This window comes from Bison bison, unplaced genomic scaffold (genome assembly GCF_000754665.1).
Source record: "Bison bison bison isolate TAMUID 2011002044 unplaced genomic scaffold, Bison_UMD1.0 scf7180017864201, whole genome shotgun sequence".
Classification (NCBI taxonomy): Eukaryota; Metazoa; Chordata; class Mammalia; order Artiodactyla; family Bovidae; genus Bison; species Bison bison.
Genome location: NW_011494773.1, coordinates 2,891,926 through 2,917,537, shown reverse-complemented (window position 1 = coordinate 2,917,537; position 25,612 = coordinate 2,891,926). Strand labels below are relative to the sequence as shown.

General features: G+C 41.3%; 1 protein-coding gene across 3 annotated transcripts in view; it reads right to left on the bottom strand.

The window, feature by feature from the left end:
- Positions 1-25,612, bottom strand: part of NRXN3 (neurexin 3) — a 1,738,382-nt gene that overhangs the window by 1,400,163 nt on the left and 312,607 nt on the right. The window contains exon 7 of one of the 3 annotated variants that reach the window (XM_010844398.1): positions 10,754-10,760. The exons of the other annotated variants lie outside the window; for them this stretch is intronic. Within the exon in view, the coding sequence (XP_010842700.1) occupies positions 10,754-10,760 (7 nt within the window). The remainder of the gene's footprint in view (positions 1-10,753; positions 10,761-25,612) is intronic. 3 annotated transcript variants of the gene reach the window in all.

Below are 25,612 nucleotides of genomic sequence, written 5' to 3'. Positions count from 1 at the left end.
TGTCAGGACCCCCTGGAAGCATCGCGCCTCTCCGTCCACAGACTCCCCCGTGGGGGTCATTCTGAGCGAGATCCTCCTGAAAAGGCTGACTACACCGAGACCTTCTGAGGGTGCCCTTGGATGCCCCTTAAGCCCGAGAGACCGGCGAGGTTATGGCTGCTGCTCCCAGAGGGCCAGGTGTGGCTGCCCCTACCCTGGCCGAAGCAGTGCCCTGAGGCTTGGGGTGCCCTCTGGCCTGAAACCCCAGGGGCTCGTGCTGTGCCCCCCTCCACTGGCTCTGAGACCCACCCCAGTGGCTGGAACCCGGGCCCCCAGCTGCCTGGAGCCGACTATTCTAGACTAGCCTTTTCCTCAGTACCCGCTGCCCCTGCCGCCAACACAGAAAAGCATCCATCACTTTCTGTGCTGTGTTTTTTATTCTTGATACAATTGAATTTTTCACCTTAAGTCCACATGTATATGTCTATAAGAGCCTGACCTGTAATAAAGGATTAATGAAGAAGAAAAGTGAATGTTGCTCAGCCCTGTCCAACTCTTGGAGACCCCATGGACTATTTAGTCCAGGGAGTTCTCCAGGTCAGAATACTGGAGTGGGTAGCTTTTTCCCTTCTCCTGGGGATCTTCCCAACCCAGGAATCGAATGCAGTCTCCTACATTGCAGGCAGATTCTTTACCAACTGAGCTATCAGGGAAGCCCTTGAACTGCATGGAGATCCAATCAGACCATCCTAAAGGAAATCAGTCCTGAATATTCATTGGAAGGACTGATGCTGAAGCTGAAACTCCAAAACTTTGGCCACCTGATGCAAAGAACTGACTCCTTAGAAAAGACCCTGATGCTGGAAAAGATTGAAGGCAGGAAGAGAAGGGGACGACAGAGGATGAGATGGTTGGATGGCATCACCGACTCAATGGACATGAGTTTGAGTAAGTTCCGGGAGTTGGTGATGGACAGGAAAGCCTGGTGTTCTGCAGTCCATAGGGTCACAAAAAGTCAGACACAACTGAGCGACTGAACTAAAGAAGAAAAGAAAAAGATGGATAATGCCAACTATTGTCAAGGTTGTGGCAGTGTGGAACTTTTCTTTAGGCAGAGCTGGTGGGCGTTAAAATTGGTATAGCCTTTCTGGAAAGCAATATGGAAGCCTCATGTGTAGGTCCTCTAACCCAGCAACACCACTCCTGGGAATAAAACCTCAAGAAGCTCTCACTGGGCTCCCCAGGTGGCGCTAGTGGTAAAGAATCTGCCTGTCAATTCAGGAGACATAAGAGGTGGGGATTGGATCCCTGGGTAGGGAAGATCCCCTGAAGGAGGGCAAGGCAACCCACCCCGGTATTCTTGCCTGGAGAATCCCACGGACAGAGGAGCCTAGCAGGCTACAGTCCACTGCAGAGAGTCGGTCACGACTGAAGTGATTCAGCACTCAGTCTCTCACTGGGCACCATGTAAGGAACAGAGAAGACAGTGGATACATATAGGGGGACGCTGTGCTGCTACCGGGAAAGGAGAAACTAAATGTAAAACATGGCAACGTGAGAAGATCTTAAATATATAGTTTTGAATGAAAACAAAATACATCAAATAACAAGCACGTCAAGTTCAGTTGATGAGCGCATCAAGAGGTAGAACCAATTGCTATTAACATAAATTTAAAACATATAACAACAAAATCACATGACATATCTTACAGAGACAGAAGCTTATTTAAGTATATAGGTTCGATCCCAGGGTGGGGAAGATCCCCTGGAGAAGGGAAAGGCTACCCACTCCAGTATTCTGGCAAAGAGAATTTCATGGACTGTATAGTCTATGCGGTCACAGAGTGGGACACAACTGAGTGACTCTCACTTCACTTCACACATATTTAAAAACTACACACACACACGCGCACATGCTTTAATTCTCTGCTGTATCTAACAGAGAATAGAAAGTCTGATTAAAGATGAAGGAGAAAAATAAAACCAGGGAAGCCTCGCAGTGCTGGTGACTGTGTATTATATACTCACTTTCTTTACCAGAGGTCAAAAGGAGAAAAAATATTTTGCTTGACTTGGGCAAACTATGAGATTTGTGTCTGAACTAAATTTGTACATGGTGTGGTGTAGTGGTTTAAGAGATCAGGCAGTGATGGCAGAGAGACCTGCTTTTGAATTAAAGCCCTATCGCTTATTAACCGTGTCTGCAAGGATTAAGAGGAGATAATGTATGTAAAGCACTTATCACAGTGCCTGCTGCAAAGCAAGCAATAAGTAAACGGTAGCTATTCATAATAGGTAATGTAATTTATCATTATTTTTTTCTATCTCCCTTCTACTTTAGTGCACACACCTTGAAACATTTTACATGGTAAGAAAATCATCATAAGCTTCTTATTGGCTTATGGTTTATACCCTCCCTACATCCAAGAGATTTGGAGGAATTATATATGATTAATCAATAAGAAAAACAGAATGACAGGGATAAAAACAGAGCAGATGTCCTCTAAAAGCAGCCGGAAAAGTAAATATCAGCAAGTACCTGCACTGAGCTGGTGACTGTACCTTGGCACAGAATTGGGCCCAAGAGCCATGGAAGCCAAGGTAGAAAGGGAACGGTATGGGCTTCGTAGTCTTCATTTAATATCAAGTGAAACTGACAAAAGCCTTTGCAGAAAGACTCTGCCTATATATTCTATCACTTGGGTTTTCACATGAGGACTATTGGATAACATGCAATGTAACACCTGCAACAGGTATGCCAAAGACACAGAAAGTTCCACCTGAGCAGGTGACTTCGTGCATTGAAGGCTGAGCCATAAACTGTTCAGGAAGGGGGAAGGAGAGATGCTAAAACCCTATGCTTGGGTCTCTTGCTTTCTGAGAGTCTAACTAAATCCAGGGAAAGAATGTGATGACTCTGGAAGAACAGTTGTTGAACATGACCATTAAGACCATCCTTCCCATATAGTATAAGAGTCAAGTTCCCAGGCTCCGGAGCCAAACCACCTGGTTCAAATCCTGCTCTGCCACTTACTAGCTCTGTGATCTTGGGGAACTTACTTGGCCTCTCTGTGCCTCAGTTTTTCCATCTGTAAAACGGGGGTGACAGGTGCCTAAATCATAGCCTAGCTGTGAGAGTTAAACGAGTCTTCTTAAGCCACTTAGAACAGGGCAGGGCACATGGCAAGCTCTACATGAGCTATATGGGCACATGCTAAGTAAATGAACAAATAAATGTCAGATGCGGTAGGCAAGCCTGGGAAAGGTGCTGAATTGCAGTCCATTCTGACTGAATTACCTAACAAGTACCTGGAGCACAGATACTCTTTGATGCTTTAAGTACCAGCCAAGAGGGAGGCAAAGGGGTCTCCCGTGAACAGAGAGACGCTGAGCCTGTATCCTCACACATATAAAATATGCCCCTTTTACCAGACACTGGAGAGAGATGGAACAATCATAGCAACCATGGTGATCCTATAACCAGCATAACTGAAGGCCACGTGGTGCCAGGACTTTGCTGCTTTTCAGGTCTCTTCCTGGAAACAAGGCAGGCACTACCATTATCCCTATTCTACCAATGAGAATGCTAAAGCTCAGAGGGGTTAGAGGACTCCTTCAAGGCCCCACAGCCTAGAACATGTCCGTCACTTTGGCTCAAAACAAGTCCTGTGCTCTTTCCGCTAAATTATACCGCCCCTTTCTTATCCAGGCACACAGGGGTGGGGGTGCAAGAGGAAAATTAAAATGGGAGATCGCCCTGATGCCTTTTCTTGCTATCATCTACTGACGAGAAGCTCAATCACCATAATTCTACTCCTTAGGGTCTTTGAAAATGAAGATCAGGCATTTGTTAGCACAGAGGAGGTTAAAGTTGATTTATCCCTTTCTGTTCCTAGTGCAACCGAGATGATGAATGATATTAATATGCCAGGCGCACTCCCATGGCAAAGACTCTCCAGAGAGCACAATCAGAATGCGGGTGGGCGGAAGTGATGCTGTTTCAGCAGTAACCCCGAATCTGATCTAATTTAAATTTCTCGTTAATCTTTGGAAAAATTTAAGAACATGAACTAGTATTTACTAACATTTGACACATGATTGATTATGACACACCAACATGTTCCAGCACCAAGACTGATACCTGCTAGTTTAAGAAACACCAGGGAAGCTCACACCCATGTTCCCATTTCCTTTAGAGCCCAAACAGAGTGCCTTATATGAAACCTTGTAAGATTTCGTTGAGTTTTCAAGAATTTTGGAGTTTCAAGATGAAAAATGGAAAGGCCATCATGCTATCATTTGTTAGCAAATTAAAGAATAATTTCCAGTTTAACCAGCCTCTTGGCATGTATCACAGAATAGATGTATGGATTAGTGATGGCAGAAAGCCTAGGCAGGTGTGGGAAAACCATCACTTCCTCTGCATTCTCCTTGGGAAATGGCCTCTACCCACCTAATCAGTAAGAGTCTGGGCTGGAAGGGAGTTTTTAGCCAATGAGTGCAGGGCAGGTCCATGTGGACACACACATAGGAACTCTCCCCTTGGAAAGAGCTCTTGAGTTCACATCCAGGTTCCCAGTCTCTCATGTCAACAACATCAAAATTTCACATCTTCCCATAACAGCCAATTGCATTATTCATTTCGTTAAAGACAACCTCCAAATCTGAAACAACAAAAGAATAGTTAAAGACATAACTTCTTCTGCTTTCTTATAAGACACAGGTCTGTTTTCCTTGCATGACACTGAAAAGAATATTCTTCTTTCTCCAGGATCAACAACATTCCATCATTGGCCCTTAGTGATACTTCATTTTGAGTTTCTAGTTTAGCTACATAATATGTACCTAAGATGTACACGTAACAGGAGATAAAGTTCAGCCAGATAAAGTGATCTTCCCAAGATCACAAAGGATGGTGACTATCCAAGTCAAGGGTTCTTTCCTCCGAGCCACACATCCTTGGAACAGGGCAGCTCTGTGCCGCTTCCCACCTCCACTGCACCCTGCTGCGCTAGTGACAGAGGATGAAGGACGCTAAGGGACAGTATGAGCATGTGTGCATGGCAAAGCAAAAACATAAATAAATAAACTGGAACCGGAAGTCCTGGGCTCTCGGGCCAACTGTCCCTTCTTATTTGTAAACCTTGGGAACATCACCAATCCCAATTTTCCAGCTTATAAAAGAATGATCTTAAAAACTCTGCCTCGCCCAGTGCATAGGGATATTGCTACAATATAAAGTTTTTTTTTAAGTTAATCTTTCCAGTGCTATTTATTTTGTGCTCGGTATGTACCAGGCACAGCACTGGCCACTTTATCTTCTTGTTAACCCTCACAAGAGTCCTTTGTGATGGATGCCATTAGGGCCCTCATTTTACATATGAGGAAAAAGAGACACAGACATGATAGGTGATTGCCCAAGACCACTCAGACTGGGGAGTGGCAGAGTGAAGGGATAAGCCCCCATCAGCTCCAGAGCCTGTGCTCTTGACTGCTCTATGCTGTATATATATTAATAAAAGGCTGCCTAAAGAATTTTAAAGAAACACGTGTGGCTTCAGTTGATGACTGGAAGGTGAGATCCAGAGACTTTAAGTAGACTAGCATCCCCCCAGTAAAGAAGCTAGGTTGTTCCAAGTCTGAAAAATACTGGAAGATAATCCCCCAGACTACTCCTTCGGCTGATGTCAGAAAACTGGCCCACAAAGGCTCTGTTCAAGTTCCAGGTGCTCAGAGCATCCTGAAGGTGAAAAAGGTTCACAGTCAAAGATGATGCTGGGGACCTGGAATCACACACTAGCAGCCAGAGCTGCTGCTGCTCCCAAGGGTGGCCACCTTGAAGGATTCAAAAGTGTGGGAGCTTCTGTTTGACAGAGTGTGTAGAAGTCAGGAGAACTTTCCTTTTTTTCGTTTCCTTGGAAGGCCAGATCGCAGAGCCTCTGTCCTCCCAGAGCCCCAGCCTGTTTCGGGCCCTGCCTTTCTGCGGGTGGGCCAGGGAAGCAGCAGCCAGCCAGTGGAGTCAAGAGGAACAGAAGCCAGCAGACGGCGCCTGCCCCTGCTCGCCCACGGTCACCACACATCCAGCAGCACCTCGGTGGGTCGTGACTGCCAAGCTGAGTCAGCTCAACATGTCCACCCTTCTTTCCTTGTGAGCAGCTTGGTCGCCCTCCTAACAGGCCTTTCATTAATTAGGAGGATGCGTCAACATGCCAACAAAATTAGCAGTTTCAACATCTCCCTACAGTCTGAGGGTTGCAAAGAAAATGAAGGCTTGGTCACTCCCTGTTATTTTTACTCTCTGCTACCCCCCTGACTTTTGGGCAAGCTGTTCCCATCCAAGAGCACCCTTCATCTAGGTCCACACAGTCTCCTCTGTCTTTCTTGTTCTTTTTTTAAAAAAATGTAACGCATGTCTTTTCCCTTCTCTTTTGAAACCTGATAAATCCCAAGGAAGTTGCATTTACCCACCCTTTCCTGACCTTATCACCTGCTAGAAACAGTTGATAAGCTGGTCGCTGTGGGCCCAGCTAATTTGGGGGTCTTATTTGGACCATGAGTTTAAGGATAAAATTAAATGGGTGATGAAGAAAGAAAAGGAGTGAAATTTAGATAAATTATCCAGGGCAGGGGGAGGTGGGAAAGGGTAGAGAGACTGGATTTGTGACAGAGCCGCTCAACTCCCTGGATGTACCAAAAATGGAACTTCTTACCGTGAACTCACAAATGTTCTTCCTCCTTGAAAAAAGAAGCACCATTGTCAAGCCTCCCATGGATGAATAACCTCTTGGATTCTTGCTGATAGAAGCCTGAGAGGGGAGAGGTACCTAGGACTGAGCCCCCTAGTAGGAGAAGCAAAGCTTCTGGAGCTAAGGTTTGGGAGCAAATACAATCTGGGGACCCCTGAGAAGAGCGGGCCTGGAAACCTGTGGGGACTGCAGAGGGGCTCACCAGCCAGGGCTCTGGTGTTTGGAGAAGTAGGTGAGAAAGAACCCGAGACCATCAGAGCTTCACACTCCGTATAACTGGGGCTCCACACTGGCTACTAGCTCTTCCATATCAGCTGCTCAATATATTGTGGTTGAAATGAATCCAAGACCCCTCAATACTTACCTGGGATCTGCAACCATAGACAAAGGATGGGATAAATAATTCAGACATAAATAGTAGCCGCCACCGCTCCCCTTCCCCACAAAAAGCCTCTGCCTACAGACATTTTACAGTCTTTGTGGTTAAGAATAATAATAGTGTTTACTTCATAGGGTGGCTGTGGAAATTAATTCCGATGGTCCTGAGAAAGTGAATTCACAGTAAATGTTGTATATGGTTATTCTTCCCTGCTAGTGTCCGGGACTTCCTGATCAAGTCTGGAGGCCGGCAGGTGGGGTTGAGTAGAAACAAGGACGCTGGCTAGCACTTCTGCCTTTCGACACGTGCTCCAAGGCCCAGGAATGGTTAGGCTCCCCTTCCCTCAATCATCACTCTGCGTGTTTAGAGAGGAAGTCAGGATTCTGTACTGTTTCCCAGAGGAAGGAAGAAAAGAAACAATCGTTAACACCTACTGTGTGCTCACCAATCTGCCAATCGCTGCTTGCTCTTTAGGGAAGGTATAATTTCCCACATGTAACACATCTAACAGAGGATCAGCAAGTTCTAATAGCTCAGCCAAGATGAGCTGATGAGTAAGTGGTGAAATTAGGACTGATATCCAAGTTTGCCTGAATTAAAAAATATATATAGTCTGGGGCAGCCCCCATGAATATTACTCCAAGGCCCAACGCTGACCTTCTAATCCAGTATCCCTAGGTGCAGAGCCTGGCCTTTTAAATGGTGCCCAGGGTATCATCACCAACTAGCTGGGTCTGGGAACCTCTGAGACGCTTGAGCTCCAAGGGCATTTCCAGCCCTAGAATTCTATAATGAGAAGAAAATGTCACTCTCTTAGCAGCTGGTCTGATTTTTTTCCCCACTTAGGGACAGACTTGCCTTTGTTAAAACAAAAAGATGCTTCGATGAGCCTGCTTACAGAAAAGAAAGAAGCGAAAGCAGCTCCGGGGAGGGATGGAAGGAGATAGAGGAGGGAAGACAGAATTGGGAGAGACTGAAGGGGAGAGGAAAGATGGCAGACTACGAAAGAGGGGAAGAAGGTAGGGGGCAGGGAGAGGGGGAGGAGGCTTGTAAAGGGAATATGGAAGAGGGAGGGAGAGTGTGAAATTTCTTGCGGAAACCAAGAAGAAGCCAAGTTCTGCATTTGGATTGGAAAGGGGGCAAAAGCAAGAAAGCATATACAGGTATAAGGGGGAGAAAATAAACTGGGAGGGAGTTTTAATTTCATAGGTTCATTCATTCATAAACAGGAATAAAACCAATTTTGATCCTTCAGCTAAAACCAAGAGAGGCTTAGACTAGCCCTTCTCTGGTGTCACTGGGTCCTCCATTTGTCTCTGTTGGTCTGTAACGTGGATAAGAGCCTCATTAACTGAGTGCGATGTGATATACATGTTTGTGCTCTCATAAATTCTCATCTCTCTTTAACCATCTTAGGAGGTAGGTTCTATCCGGTCTGTACTACACAGATAGAGAAATGGAGGCACACAGAAGTTGACAGTTTACACAAGGTCATTGACACCTTGATTAGTGTCAAGACCAGAGTGTGAGCCCATCCATTCAGACCCTGCAACTCTCACGCCCCACCACTGACTCCAAGAGGTTTTATACCTTTCATCTCATTTGCTTCTTATAACAAAGGGACAGTGTAGATAAGATACATAATGCCCTCCTCATTATACAAAGGAGGACACTGAAGCCCAGAGAGGTCATGTGAACTGCGTAAGGTCACATGGTTGGTACATGAATGGAAGTTAGACTTGAACCCCACATCTCCAAATCCTGATGTCCTATGCTACCCCAGTCTCATTCCCAAGTCATGCTAAGCTCTCTTAGGTGTCTCAGACAGAGCTTGCCGTCCCTTCCATAGAGCAATCTGAAGCTTACTAGTAAATGCCTGCTCACCCCAAAATATCTTCCAACTGCTGGTTACCTGGTCTGGCATACTTAAAAAGCACACACACACACACACACAAATGATTCCTCTGGTTTTCTTTTAAAATACAATTGCCATCTAAAGAGTAGAAGACCTCTCTGAACATCCCTAATAATTGTGTGTGTGTGACTTTAGTAGGTAGCCTCCTTTGGGGCATCACACCTCAGCTGCATGACAGATGCACAAAAGGCTAACTGTCAGGGAGAAACCAAGAGAAACAGAAGGTCACGGAGGAAGAAGCTTGCAGGAACAATTCGGTCATCACCTTTAGGAGTCCTCTTTAGTAACTTAAAGGATTCTTAGAAGTTCCTATTGCATTTGTCCAACAGGGAGAAATGAGGGTGATATGGTCGAGGCAATGGGAGCAGCTTGATGTTCAAATAAGATCAAAATAACAGATGAGATAAGGGAATGGGACCCAGGACGCAAGGAAGAAATGTATTATAGTCTAAAAGTTGACCAAGCATCCACATAGTAACCCCATTTACAGACGAGGGCTAGAAGGCTAGTGGAATCAGAAAAGCTAAAATTAGACAGCAAATTATAAAAAGATGTGACCAGCATCACTGCTATCAAAGCACTGCATTCATACGTTATTTTGTTAATTTAGAAAATACTCCCTGGGGTTACAGTGGACCCCACTGAAGACTCACAGGGGTCACCCACTGTTCTAGGGCACACTGGTAAGGCACTGATGGTCAGTGGAGGCAACAGACCCATGAACAGATAATCATATGAATCGATGTGGGAAGCTGGTGGCAGTTTTCGGGGGAGACATCTAATGTAGACTTGGAGTGTGGGCTCAGGACAGGTTTCCCAGGGGAGAAGCCACCTGATCTTAAAAAATAAGAGTGAGAAAGTGAACAGAGAGAGAAGAAGAAGGGCAGTCTGGAGAAAGGGAACACCAACAGCAAAGGCATAAAGGTGAGAACTCGACACAGTTTTGTTTGGAGAACAAAGACCTACTGACTAGGTGAAGAAGACAGAGGATGAAACTTGATAGCTTGGACCTGGCTTCTCTGAATGAAAAAAACAAAATGCACTCAGCTTACAAAAAAAAAGAAAAAACCCTGACCTTCAAATCTTTCACCTTAAGGAACCACCCTTGTTCCACTGGGGAGAGTCTAGTGGAGCTTGTCCTCAGTGTCTTTTACTTCCCTAACTGAGGAACAGGAAATGATCCAAGCTACGGCGATCAGATACTCCCTCTCTAGAATTTCAATCTGGAGAACTACAAATTGTGAATTATTGATAGAATAGAAAAAGCTATTGATATTACTTAGTTTATAACCATCCAGCTTACAAGTTAACTATAGTACTTAAGTTTCTTAGTATATAATCACAGTATCAGCAAAAAGAGATAATCTTAACTCTTCTGATTTTTATATCAGTTATTTTATTTTCCTGTTTTATTACCTTGGAGATTCCAGCAAATATAATGGTTATTATTGTTAACATGGGCATCCATGAATTCTTCTTAATTTTAATTGAAATGATTTCCATATTTTTCAGATTTGCTGTTGTTTTAGTCAATAATCTCCATGTAGCTAAGCAATCATGTCTTATATACCTTTTACCTAGATTTTACTAAGAATGGCTGCTGAAATATATTAAATGCCATTTCAGCCTGTATTGATATGATCATTTTTCTCTTTTAACTAGTTAATGGAAAAGATTATCTTGATAGTTCGCTTCATATTGACCGTATATAAAATAAAGATACAAAATCAATACCTTTTGTCTACCTCAGTAATAGTCACAAAAAATAGAAATGAGAAAAGTATTTTATTTGCAATATCAATAAAACCTTCAAAATATTTATCAATAAATTTAACTTAAAATGCAGAGAGCAAAACGAAGAAAAATACAAAATCTTATTGGAAAATGTAAACTAATATCTAAATGAAGAGAAAACATATCATTTTTTTTAATTGAAGGATAATTGCTTTACAGAATCTTGTTGTTTTCTGTCAAACTTCAACATGAATCAGCCATAGGTATACATATATCCCCAGCCTTTTGAACCTCCCTCCCATCTCCCTCCCCATCCCACCCCTCTAGGTTGATACAGAGCCCCTGTTTGAGTTTCCTGAGCCATACAGCAAATTCCTGTTGGCTATCCATTTCATACATGATAATGTAAGTTTCCATGTTACTCTTTCCATACATCTCACCCTCTCCTCCTCTCTCCCCATAAGTCCATAAGTCTATTCTCTATGTCTATTTCTCCACTGTTGCCCTTAAACCAAATTCTTCAATGCCATTTTTCTAGATTCTGTATATATGGTTAGAATATGATATTTATTTCTCTCTTTCTGACTTACTTCACTCTGTATAATAGGTTCTAGGTTCATCCACCTCATTAGAACTGACTCATATATGTTCCATTTTATGGATGAGTAATATTCCATTGTGTATATGTACTACAACTTTATCCACTCATCTGTCGATGGGCATCTAGGTTGCTTCCATGCTCTATCTATTGTATATAGTGCTGCGATGAACAATGGTATACATGTGTCTGTTTCAATTTTGGGTTCCTCAGGGTATATGCCTAGGAGTGGGATTGCTGGGTCATACGGTGGTTTTATTCCTAGTTTTTTAAGGAATCTCCACACCATCTTCCATAGCAGCTGTATCAATTTACATTCCCAACAACAGTGCGAGAGCATTCCTTTTTCTCTACACCCTCTCCAGTATTTATTGTTTGTAGACTTTTTGATGATGGCCATTCTAACTGGTGTAAGGTGATATCTCATTATAGTTTTGATTTCCATTTCTCTAATAATGAGTGATGTTGAGCATTTTTTCATGGGTTTGTTAGCCACCTGTATGTCTTCTTTGGAGAAATGTCTGTTTAGGCCTTTTTCCCACTTTTTGATTAGGTTGTTTGTTTTTCTGGTATTGAGTTGGATAAGCTGCTTGTATATTTTGGAAATTAATCCTTTGTCAGTTGTTTCATTTGCTATTATTTTCTCCCATTCTGAGGGTTGTCTTTTCACCTTCCTTATAGTTTACTTTGCTGTGCAAAAGCTTGTAAATTTAATCAGCTCCCACTTGTTTATTATGTTTTTATTTCCATTACTCTAGGAGTTGAGTCATAGAGGATATTGCTTTGATTTATGTCATCAAGTGTTCCACCTATGTTTTCCTCTAAGACTTTCACAGTTTCTGGTCTTACATTTAGATCTGTGTATGGTGTTAGGAAACGTTCTAATTTCATTCTTTTACATGTAGCTGTCCAGTTTTCCCAGCGCCATTTACTGAAGAGGCTGTCTTTGCCCCATTGTATATTCTTGCCTCCTTTGTCAGAAATAAAGTACCCAAATGTGCATGGGTTTATTTATGGGCTTTCTATCTTGCTCCATTGGTCTATATTTCTGTTTTTGTGCCAGTACCATACTGTCTTGATGACTATAGCCTTGTAGTATAATCTGAAGTCAGGAAGGTTGATTCCTCCAGGTCCATTCTTCTTTCTTAAGACTGCTTTAGCTACTTAGGATCTTTTGTGTTTCCATATGAATTGTGAAATTTTTGTTCTAGTTCTGTGAAAAATGTCATAGGTAATTTGATAGGGATCGCACTGAATCTGTAGATTGCATTTGGTAGTATAGTTATTTTCACAATATTGATTCTTCCTACCCAGGAACATGGAATATCTCTCCATCTGTTTATGTCATCTTCAATTTCTTTCATTAGAGCCTTAAAATTTTCTGTGCACAGTTCTTTTGTCTCCTTAGGTAAGTTTATTCCTAGATATTTAATTTTTTTTGTTGTAATGGTGAAAGGGATTGACTCCTTAATTTCTCTTTCTGATTTTTCATTGTTAGTATATAGAAATGCAAGTGATTTCTGTGTATTGATTTTGTATCCTGCAACTTTACTAAATTCACTGATTAGCTCTAGTAATTTTCTGATACTATTTTTAGGGTTTTCTATGTACAATATCATGTCATCTGCAAACAATGAGAGCTTTACTTCTTTTCTGATCTGGACTCCTTTTATTTCTTTTCTTTCTCTGACTGCTGTAGCTAGGAATTCTAGAACTATGCTGAATAACAGTGGTGAAAGTGGACACTTTTGTCTTGTTCCTGATCTTAGGGGGAATGCTTTCTGTTTTTCACCATTGAGAATAATGTTTGCTGTAGGCTTAACATATATGGCCTTTACTATGTTGAGGTAGGTTCCTTCTATGCCCATTTTTTGATGAATTTTAATCATAAATGGGTGCTGGGTTTTGAAAAATGCGTTTCCTGCATCTATTGAGATCATATGGTTTTTATCTTTCAATTTCTTAATATGGTGTATCACATTGATTTGCATATATTGAATAATCCTTGCATCCCTGGAATAAACCCAACTTGATCGTGGTGTATAAACTTTTTGATGTGTTGCTTAATTCTGTTTATTAAAATTTTGTTGAGAATTTTTGCATCTATGTTTGTCAGTGATATTGGCCTGTAGTTTTGTTTTTTTGTGTTGTCTTTGTCTGGTTTTGGTATCACGGTGATGGCGGCCTCACAGAATGAGTTTGGAAGTGTTCTTTTGTCTGCCTATCCTTTGACAGATACACCTTTGAAAGAGTGTTAGGATAGGCATTAGCTCTTCTCCAAATGTTTGATAGAATTCTCCTGTGAAGCCATCTGGTCCTGGGCTTTTGTCTTCAGGGAGATTTTTGATCACAGCTTCAATTTCAGTGCATGTAATTGGGTTGTTCATAATTTCTTTTTTTCTGGTTCAGTTTTGGAAGATTGAACTTTTCTAAGAATCTGTCCATTTCTTCCAGGTTACCCATTTTATTGCCATATAGTTGTTCATAACAGTCTCTTATAATCCTTTGTATTTCTGCACTTTCTGTTGTAACCTCTCCTATTTCATTTCTAATTTTGTTGATTTGATTCTTCTTTTTTCTTGATGAGTCTGACTAAAGGCCTGTCAATTTTGCTTATTGTCTCAAAGAACCAGCTTTTAGTTTTATTAATCTTTACTATTGTTTCTTTCATTTCTTTTTCATTTACTTCTGCTCGGATTTTTATCCTCTACTTCTTTCAACTAATTTTCAGATTTTTTTGTTCTCCTTTGTCTAGTTTTTTTAGGTGTAAAGTTAGGTTGTCTATTCAATTTTTTTTCTTGTTTCTTGAGGTAAGAGGGTATTGCTATAAACTTCCCTCTTAGAACTGCTTTTCCTGCATCCCATAGGTTTTGAGTTGTTGTGTTTTCATTGTCATTTATTTCTAGTAAGTTTTTTGATTTCCCCTTTGATTTCTTCAGTAACCTGTTGGTTATTTAGAAACGTGTCATTTAATCTCCATGTGTCTGTGTTTCTTACAGTTTTTTTCTTGTAATTGATATCTAGTCTCATAGCGTTGCGGTCAGAGAAGATGCTACAATATTGTAAAGTAATTAGCTACCAATTAAAATAAATAAACTTATATTAAAAATGATGCTTGATATGATTTCAATTTTCTTAAATTTCCTGAGGTTTGATTTGTGACCCAAGATGTGGTCTATCCTGGAGAATGTTCCATGTGCACTTGGGAAGAAGGTGTATTCTTCTGCATTTGGATGGAACATCCTGAAGATATCAATGAGATCCATCTCATCTAATGTATCATTTAAGACTCGTGTTTCCTTAGCAATTTTCTGTTTTGATGATCGGCCCATTGGTGTGAGTGGGGTGTTAAAGTCTCCTACTGTTATTGTGTTTCTGTCAGTTTCTCCTTTTCTGTCTGTTAGTGCTGGTCTCATGTGTTGAGGTGCTCCCATGTTGGGTGCATAGATATTTACAACTGTTATGTCTTCCTCTTGGATTGCTCCCATAATCATTATGTAGTGTCCTTCCTTATACCTTGTAATCTTTTTTATTTTAAGGTCAAAATTGTCTTATATGAGGATTGCTACTCCAGCTTTTCTTTGCTTCCCATTTGCATGGAATATATTTTTACATCCTCTCACTTTCAGTCTATATGTGTCTTTAGGTCTGAAGTGGGTTTCTTGTAGACAGCATATATATGGGTCTTGTTTTTGTATCCATTCATCCAGTCTGTGTCTTTTGGTTGGAGCATTTAATCCATTTGTATTTAAAGTAATTATTGATATATATGTTCCTATTGTCATTTTCCTAATTGTTTGTGGTTGATTTTACAGATCTTTTTTCTTCTCTTATATTTCTTGACTATATAAGGGTAAGTCCCTTTAACATTTGTTGTAAATCTGATTTGGTGGTACTGAATTCTATTAACTTTTGTTTGTTTGAAAAGCTTTTTATTTCTCCATCAATTTTGAATGAGATCCTTGCCGGGAACAGTAATCTTGGTTGTAGATTTTCCCCTTTCAGTACTTTAAATATATCCTGCCATTCCCTTCTGGCCTTCAGTTTCTGCTGAAAGATCAGCTGTTAAGTGTATGGGGTTTCCCTTGTATGTTGCTTGTTGCTTCTCCCTCAGTATTTTTAATAATCTTTGTTTGTGTTTAGTATTTGTTAGTTTGATTAGTATGTGTCTTGGTGTGTTTCACCTTGGGTTTATCCTGTATGGGACTCTTTGTGCCTCTTGAACTTGACTATTTCCTTTTCCATGCTGGGGAAATTTTCAACTATAATCGCTTCAAAAATCTTCTCATACCCTATCTTTTTCCCTTCTTCTTCTGGGACCCCTATAATTCAAATGTTGGTGCATTTGATATTTTCCCAGAGGTCTCTGAGACAATCCTCAGTTTTTTTCATTATTTTTAATCTGTTCTGCTCTTCATAATTTATTTCCACCATTTTATCTTTCAGCTCACTGATTGGTTCTTCTGCTTCAGATATTCTGCTATTGATTCCTTCTAGAGTATTTTTAATTTCAGTAATTGTGTTGCTTGTTTCTGTATGTTTATTCTTTAATTCTTCTAGGTCTTTGTTAATTGATTCTTGAATTTTTCCATTTTGTTTTCAAGGTTTTTGGTCATCTTTACTATCATTATTCTGAATTCCTTTTCAGATAGTTTGCCTATTTCTTCTTGATTTATTTGGATTTCTGTGTTTCTAGTTTGCTCCTTCATTTGTGCAGTATTTCTCTGACTTTTTTATTCCCCCACTTATTGTGGGAAAGTTGAATTCTTTCCTTGAAGAAGGTTGAATTCTTTCTTCCTTTTGGTTTCTTCCCTCCTAATGTTGGTACGGTGGTTTGTGTAAGCTTTGTATACGGTGAGATTTGTGCTGAGTTTTTGTTTGTTTGTTTCTCCTCTGATAGGCAAGGCTGAGTGAGGCTGTAATCCTGTCTGCTGATGATTGGGTTTGTATTTTTCTTCTGTTTGTTGTTTAGATGAGGCATCCTGCACAGGGTGTTACTGGTGGCTGGGTCTTGTATTCAAGTGGTTTCCTCTGTGTGAGTGCTCACTATTTGATACTCCCTAGAGTTAGTTCTCTGGTAGTCTAGGGTCTTGGAGTCAGTGCTCCCACTCCAGAGGCTCAGGGCTTGATCTCTGGTTAGGAACAAAGATTCCACAAGTGGTTTGTTATGGTATTAAGTGAGATTAAAACAAATATACAAAAATGAGAAACCAATGATGAACCCCAGACAACTGGTAGTTACAAAATCAGGCAAGTAATAATTAAAATAATGGACTACACACATATACTTATACACCCGTACAGAAGATTGACCCGGCAAAAAAGGAAAACAAAAATTACATTTTGATATTTGGCAAAACTAATACAATTATGTAAAGTTTAAAAATAAAATAAAATTAAAAAAAAAAGAAGAAAATAAATAAATGCTGACTATTGATGGCATTTGCCACTAAAAAATTACATTTACCAGTGAAGAAGAAAAGAAAGCATACCATGTTTTAAATGGGAATAGTTAACATAAGCATGCCAGTTGTCCCCAAATTAATATTTAATGCAATATAATTTTAATAAGACTCCCATCAGATATTTTAAGTGACTAAAATGAACATAACTTCAGGAAGAATGAATGCCTGAAAACAGTCAATAAATTAATGAAAAAAATCACTGAAGGGAGGCTTGCAATATAAGATAATAATTATAAAACTACTATAATCAAATCAATAAGGAATTATTATAGGAATAGATGAATAGATCAGGGAACAGAACAGAGAATCTACAAAAAGACTTTGCTATATATTAGAATTTAGTAAATGACAAAATAAGTCATGAATTCAGTGTTAGGGAATAAATTATTTAACAAATGGTACTGGTTCACTGGTTAGCCAAGCAAGAAGCACTATAGTAAGAGTGTGGACATCAGTGCCACAGTCCCTGGATTTAAATCCCAGTCTCACCACTTTATCTACAAGGTAACTTTCAGGGCTTTCCAGGTGGCTCAGTGATAAAGAATCCACCTGCCGATGCAGGAGACACAGGTTCAACCCCTGGGTCTGGAAAATCCCCTCGAGAAGGAAATGGCAACCCTTTCCAATATTCTTACTTGATAAATTCCATGGACAGAGGAGCCTGGCAGGCTACAATCCATGGGGTCACAAAAGAGTTGGACAAGACTCAGCAACCCAACAACAACAACAGCCAAACCTTTAAACGAGTTACTAGGCCTCTCTGTGCCTCATTTTCCTCATCTGGAAAACTGGGTATAAATAAGAAACTCTGAATTGTGACAAGCGTGGCTTAAAATAGGTAACACGTGTAAAGTACTCATGTAACAATGTAGCACATAGTAAACTCTCATAGGAATAAAATTAATGTGAAACTCCACCTTACACTAAGCACAGAAATAAATTTCCTGGTAGAATTAAGATTTAATTGTAAAAAGTAAAGCCAAATTAAAAAAAAAAATTCTTTACAATCTTAAAAGCAAATCACATGCTTTAGAGATAGAGATGGGAGAAACATTCTCTCCCAAGACTGGAGACCCAGAAGCTATAAAATTCTAAAAGGCAGACATTTAGCTACATAAAAAAGCAACTCATTTGATGGTAAAATATACCCTAAACAAAATGAATAAGTAACAGACTTTGGAGAGAAAAGAGAAAAGCCAAACATCTCCACTGAAGAAATGAGCAGAAGTCATGAATAGTCCTGTCACAGACATGCTCAGCTAAATGGCCTACAAACACAAGCAAACATGTGCAGATCCACTAAGAGTCTGAGAAATACGATTACAATGACAATGAGCTGGCGCTTGATACTCCTCAGACGGGCATAGTTAAAAACAGCAATGGCTCCCACTGTTCTCAGGGACGAGTTTAAAGGGTGCACCATACCCTGCTTGAGGTAGCAACCCGTGACTGTCACATTTTTGCCGTTTTGGAAAGCATCCATTCAGATTTCAAGAACACATCCCCTTCTATTCATCAAGAGCCAGTGCAAATGTACTGGGGCCTACTGCAACACTGTCCAGGGTACATGCCAGAGGGAAGGCTGGACAGGAACCTACAGTCAGTAGGAGAATGCCACATATGTAATAGAGCCCACAACGGGACATTATGCACCCACTGAAGGGAGCCAATCAGAGCTCTGTTTTTTGACAGAAGGATTTCAAGGAGGCAAAGCTGAGCAAGAAAATAATGTTTAAAGAGAAGCACAGGATGGATTCCAGAGAGTAATGTTCTCAAGGGAAAGAGAAAGAAGAGATTGCAGAGTGGCACAGAGGCACTTTCTAAAGCACCTGTAATTTTCTGTCTCTTAATCTAAGGGGACAGGTGCACCATGAGTGTTTGCTTTACTATTCTTCAAACCTTTTAAATACATCTTAAAACCTCCTCTACATTTATTCTATAGTTCACAATAAAATTTTCTCTAGAAAGGAAATCAGGATACCAAATTAGCAGGTAATACCCCATTTTATAAAGCACTGACCTGAAAAACATGTATAGATGTCTATATGGATAAATTACATGAGTATAGAGGAAAATATGGCAGGTATATAAAAGGTTATTAATATAAACTATCTTGGAGGGAAATTAGGGGACCAATATAGGCAATAAGGAGAAGAGAGGGAAATCACACAAAAATGGAAAGGAAAACTGCACTTATAAAAATATTAATTAAGTCATCATGTTTATACATTTATGTAAAACTGTGTATGTTTATGCATAGGTAATTAAGAACTAGGATTTGGAAGAGAAAGTAAAAGGAAGAGAGGAAAGGAGGGTGCAAGAAAGGAAGGAAACAGTTGAAGTTCACTTCCACCTAGTCTCTAGCCTCCTAGAATATCCGTCGTTGCACTGAGTTCACTTGCTTGCAGCCAAAGGGTCTTAACATGAAGGCAGGAATATTTCATAGACTTATTCTCAGAGACCTCCTCCCTGCGCATGTTTTCTTTTGATTTCAGGGTATCTATTAGCAGTGCAGCCTATTGTTTCTGCGCATCCTGGTTCTTCCAGACTCCATCTTCCTTCTAAATTTCACAAGGGAAGAACCAATTCATCAGTATCACCAGGGTTAAATTACATCTGCAGCAATGCCAATAAATCATCATCTAAAAACTATTATTAAGGGACAAAACAGTGGAAGTTAGTTTTTAAAATCAACTGGGCTCCTGTGCAGCCTATGAAAGTGCAACAGCAAATGCATGCTTGGCTGCCAACCTGGGACCCCAACACCTACACTCAGCTGCCCCTGCAGTCTCTCGGTGATCTCTTCCCAGGTCATCTCTCCGCTGCCACCTCTGCTCAAACCACCTGCAAACCCGAGTGCCTTGTGGGGAAGATTTGTCAGGTCATACACGTGTATCCTCTCAATCAGATGGTGAAACTATAGCGCCCCTTCAGCATATCGTTCCCTAAGCTACTTATTGGCTGATGTGTTGCCAGGGAGCCGAATGACGTCTCAGAAAACTCGGGAAAGAAGGAATAGATTCCATGACGTTTTCACTATGGGACCCTAGTCAGTTCTCATCGATAGCCCCTGTGAGTCCTAATTCTCTTGTCTGGAAGAAAAACCAGGAATTCCACTAGACACTCTATATAACCAGAGGACTATTTGAGAATCAAATAAAAGAGCCTGTAGGGAATGCACTTTTCCCAATGATCAAGTTGAATTATCTACCCCATTTCCTTATCCTTAAGATCCCTATGTGCCAACAATGTGAAGATGAGCATGGTCTCAGTCTGGGGAGGTGCTTGGGGTGTATCAGGCACCTCTGACCCTGCCTCCGGTCCTCTCTGCCTGCCGTGACACTCCAGTGACCCCTCCTGCAAACAGCTGTGCTTAGGGATCTCACCTCTGCTTCACAACATCCTCTCTCCCTCACTTGGTGCCCTGGGGCTTCTCTGCCACCAGCACAGTAACCTGCAGGGCCTGGGAGCAAACCACAGTGTATGAGAAAATGAGTGTCCCTCGAGGCAACTGATGACTTCCAGGTCCCACAGGTGGGACAGGCTCTAGGTCTGAGCCCAGGTGGGGCGCCAGAGGGCACAATTGATGTGATCAGTGCTCAAACACATCCCTTTGGGTTATCCTTAGCAATATAATTTTAATATTTTGAGAATCCCTATTACCAAGCTCATGACTTCTTCCCCAGAAAAATAATTCACTAAAAGCACAAAGTTTTTGATACAAACACCAGGAGGTCGGCTCGTGGACCCTGTGCAACCCATTCATGACATCAGGTCACAAAAGCATTATCCCAACTGGCTAAATTTAGAGAGATTATAGGAAATGGAAATCCAGGCAGGTTGTCTCCACCCTTTCCAGGTTTATCTGGTCCTCAGCAAATCACAGACAGATCACCTTACCTCAGGGCATCCAGTTTTAGAGAATCCCTAATTCGAAGGACACTGAAGTTTGTGTGCCCCTGAGGATAGCAGGGCCCTCAAAATCTCATATAAAGCCAGACCTCCCCAGAACAACCTCAAGCCCCACATTTAGCCCTGGAATCCATGTGATGATCCTCTTTAGCTCACTCCTATCCTAAAACTGCAACATCCTTCTGATTGTTGGTGTTCAGTTGCTTGGTCATATCCAACTCTTTGAGACCCTATGGACTGCAGCACGCCAGGCTTCCCTGTCCTTTACTATCTCCTAGACCTTGCTCATATTGATTGATTCAGTGATGCCATCCAACCATCTCATCCTCTGTCACCCCCTTCTCCTCTTGCCCTCAATTTTTCCTAGAATCAGAGTCCTTTCCAATGAGCTGGCTCTTTGCATCAGGTGGCCAAAGTATTGGAGCTTCAGCTTAGCATTAGTTCTTCCAATGAATATTCAGGACTGATTTCCCTTAGGTTGGACTGGTTGGATCTCCTTGCAGTCCAAGGGACTCTCAAGAGTCTTCTCCACACCACAGTTTGAAAGCATCAATACTTCAGCTCTCAGTCTTCCTTGTGGTCCACCTCTCACATCCGTACATGACTACTGGAAAAACCACAGCTTTGACTACACCTTTGTCAGCAAAGTGATGTCTCTGCTTCTTCGTATGCCATCTAGGTTTGTCATAGCTTTTCTTCCAAGGAGCAAGTGTCTTTTACTTTAATCCTTCTGATAAAGAAGGTCAAATAAAATTCTCATATCCCCTACAAACCTAAGCACATTGACAGGGATCATTATAGGAAAGATTTAATAAGCCCCATTTTTATTCCAAACTACATGTTAAGCCTTGGATCTGATGAAGCTAGTTCTGTTCTAACCAGCTTCCTACAGTAATAATCCAGGTATCAAGATCTAGGTACAATAATTCTCCATAAGCATCACTTATGCTGGCTTATTGGCTGTGTGTCTTAGCTTGAGTTTCTTCAGAAGTAAAGTTTGAGAGCAGAGTTGAAATGCAAACCACTTACTTGTAAGATGCTGTGGGATGTGACGTAAGGAGAAGCCAGCAGCCACTGCAGGGTATATTATCAATCCAGCTACCACGAGGGGCAAAGGGAACTTAAACTCACAGAGGAAAGTCTAAGAGTGAATGAAAAATGCTGCCAGCTATTGACTGAGGGATGCTGAGGAAGGGGGCCGTTAATTCCTCTTGCCAACAGCACAGGATGCACAGAGGGTACACGAAGGACATTAAGCAGAGAAGTACATGTGCCGCTAGAAGTTGGGCTGCTGGGCACCGAGCTGGTAAGAATAAGGGGACATGGAGAGACTGACAGCATCCACTATACCATAAAATACTCTCAGGTATCCAACTTTGCTCTGAAAATTGGGAATCGCGAGTCTGATGGGAACATTAAGCAGAACAGGACGTGTGGATGCATGCCGCAGAAAGTCATCTGGGAATGACACAAATCAGAGCCAAGTGCCATTCAGCATCAGTAGCATATCACCACAGTTAGCATTTAGTTAGCTCCTTCCAGCAAAAAGGTAACAGCACTTACCAACTAGGCACTTACATACACACTGACTTATTTAATCCTCAGAACTGACCTATAAATAGGCATTCACATTCCTTTTTATACATCTAGAGAGAGACCGTTTTGGAAAATGAAGGCCCTCAAAGTTCAAATCGCTTTATTCAACATGATACAGCTAGAAAAAAAAATGAACAAAGGCTTCAACTGTCTACCCTCTTTCAACTACATCATATTAACCTTTGGATGTCTTAGTGGCTTCCTCCCCTCCTTTTCCTCATAGAAAATATTTACCGCACCCTGACTATATAGCAGGTGCTACAGTAAACCCCGGGACATTAACTGCATAGAAATCCCATGACACATGCACCCTCAGTAACCCCTTTGTACTGCTGGAATAATTAGATCTTAGAAAACCAACTTCCTCAGATCACAGACTAGTCAAGTGACAAAGCTGGGGCCAGAAACCAGGTCTTTCTAACACCAGATCTCCAGCTCTTGATCCTTACACTATTTTGTGTTCAATTTAAAAGTCACACAGTTATGAATGAATGAGTGCCTGCTGCTGAGTGTCTGTTGAAATCAACCTGCCATATACTCCAGAGTAAAACTAAGCCCCACGTTCAACAGATGCTTTCCCTTCCACTTCCCACCCTCCCTCCAGGATTCCACCCAGTTAACACGAGGGCAGCAAAGGCTCAGATACCCTCACATCTGGCAGAAGCAAGGCAGCTCAGCAGTCTCTCCAACTTGAGGGGAAATTGTCTCTTCTCAATTACAAGACAAGACAAACATTTCAAGGAACTGGCTCTCATTTTCTTGCATTATTGCTCTAATTTGCTCATTATACACAATTATTAAATGTGCTTTATTACAATCGATGGTCTTTATAACAAAGGAACAATCAAGCCTGCCCTTTTTTGCATTTGTTTGTGTACATACATGTAGGGGGAAGGGGCGAAACTAATTTTTAAAGTACAACTATTGTTAATGTAAATAAAAACAACTATTATCACTAAAAGTACATATAATTGCCTGCTACAAAACATACTACACAAATACAGGCTGGAGCACACCTGTTTCTGGTGAAAAGCAAATATTTAAAAAGAGGAGAATCCAGGGGTCCTAGTGAGAAATAAAAACACTACCCTTTATAAAGCAAAGTGTGATCTAGGAATACTGAACATGACTGTGGCATAGTGACCATCTCAGAATTCTATATGAGAACCTGGTCTAGAGCTTTACATTTTAAAGAGAAAGCAAGAAAATAAAAGGGCTTATGCCTTGACAATGATTCAAAACAGGATCTAGAAATTAAGCTTATTTCAATGAGAACGACTGCATTTATCTAGCTCTTATGCACTGTCTTTGCTCCCTACTACCTTACAGAGTACTCTTTATGGATTGGGCAGCCACTCAAATGCACATTACATTCTTACCTCACTTTCTGAATGTGATTATGACCTCCTCTAAAATCTTACTTTAGAAAATTTACATTTGCATAAAATTCAGTATGGCCTTCACAGATCCAGTGACAATCTGTGATTAAGATTTTCTTCCAGCTAACAGGATTTATCTACAGTCATTATTGTCAGTGAACATTTCTTCCTGTTTATCTCAGTTTTGCTAGCAAATACCACCATATGCTTAAAAGTCTCCAAGAGGAATCCAAGTTATTCAAAAGAGAGAAGATCAACTTCATGTTACCTCGTCTCCCTGTGGTGGAGAAAAGGCAACAGTCTCTAGAAGTCATCTGACTAACATCAGTATCTCCAAAATCACTGCAGATGGTGACTGCAGCCATGAAATTAAAAGATGCTTACTCCGTGGGGGAAAACCTATGACCAACCTAAACAGCATATTAAAAAGCAGAGACATTACTTTGCCAACAAAGGTCCATCTAGTCAAGGCTATGATTTTTCCAGTAGTCACGTACGGATGTGAGAGTTGGACTATAAAGAAAGCTGACCACAGAAGAAATGATGCTTTTGAACTGTGGTGTTGGAGAAGACTCTTGAGACTCCCCTGGACTGCAAAGAGATCTAACCAGTCCATCCTAAAGGAAATCAGTCCTGAATATTCATTGGAAGGACTGACGTTGAAGCTGAAGCTCCAATACTTTGGCCATCTCATGTGAAGAACTGACTCATTGGAAAAGACTCTGATGCTGGGAAAGATTGAAGAAGGGAGGAGAAGGGGATGACAGAGGATGAGATGGCTGGATGGCATCACCGACTCAATGGACATGAGTTTGAGTAAACTCCGGGAGTTGGTGATGGACAGGGAGGCCCGGTATGCTGCAGCCCATGGGGTCGCAAAGAGTTGGACACGACTGAGCAACTGAACTGAACTGAGTATCTCCACAACAGTGACAAATAGGCTACAGAAACAATTTCCAAAAGTTTTCAATGCGTGGCCCCACAAATTCCCCCTTACTCTATGGGGAAAAGGCTAGCTTTTTTTTTTTTTTTTTTCAAACTGCTCTAAATTCTGCATAAATGTGTTAAACTTAACATTGATTCAGCACCTTCTGTGTGTCAAGAACTCTGCTCAGTGCTATAGATGCAAATGATATGTTGAGGAAGTATGGAGACAGATTGAGGAAAGCAAATATAGGAAAAGAAAACCATAATTCACTATACTGAGTACAATAGTAGCCCATATGCACATTTTACACCAAAAGAAAGCAGGGCAACTAACCCAGTGTGGTAAGGGATGGATGGAGAGAGTGGGAGAAACACCCAGGAGGCTTGCTGGAGAGATGATGCCTGGGCTGATTCTTCAAGGATGAGTGTGAATTAACTAAGCAAATAGGGAAAGGCTAATATTAACAGAAGGGAAAGCCCAAGTAAACCACAGATTCAACAAAGGTTCGTCTAGTCAAAGCTATGGTTTTTCCTGTGGTCATGTGAGAGTTGGACTGTGAAGAAGGCTGAGTGCCGAAGAATTGATGCTTTTGAACTGTGGTGTTGGAGAAGACTCTTGAGAATCCCTTGGACTGCAAGGAGAGCCAACCAATCCATTCTGAAGGAGATCAGCCCTGGGATTTCTTTGGAAGGAATGATGCTAAAGCTGAAACTCCAGTACTTTGGCCACCTCATGCGAAGAGTTGACTCACTGGAAAAGACTCTGATGCTGGGAGGGATTGGGGGCGAGAGGAGAAGGGGACGACAGAGGATGAGATGACTGGATGGCATCACTGACTCGATGGACGTGAGTCTGAGTGAATTCCGGGAGTTGGTGATGGACAGGGAGGCCTGGCGTGCTGCGATTCATGGAGTCGACAAAGAGTCGGACACAACTGAGTAACTGAACTGAACTGAACACTGATATACTACAACTGCTGAT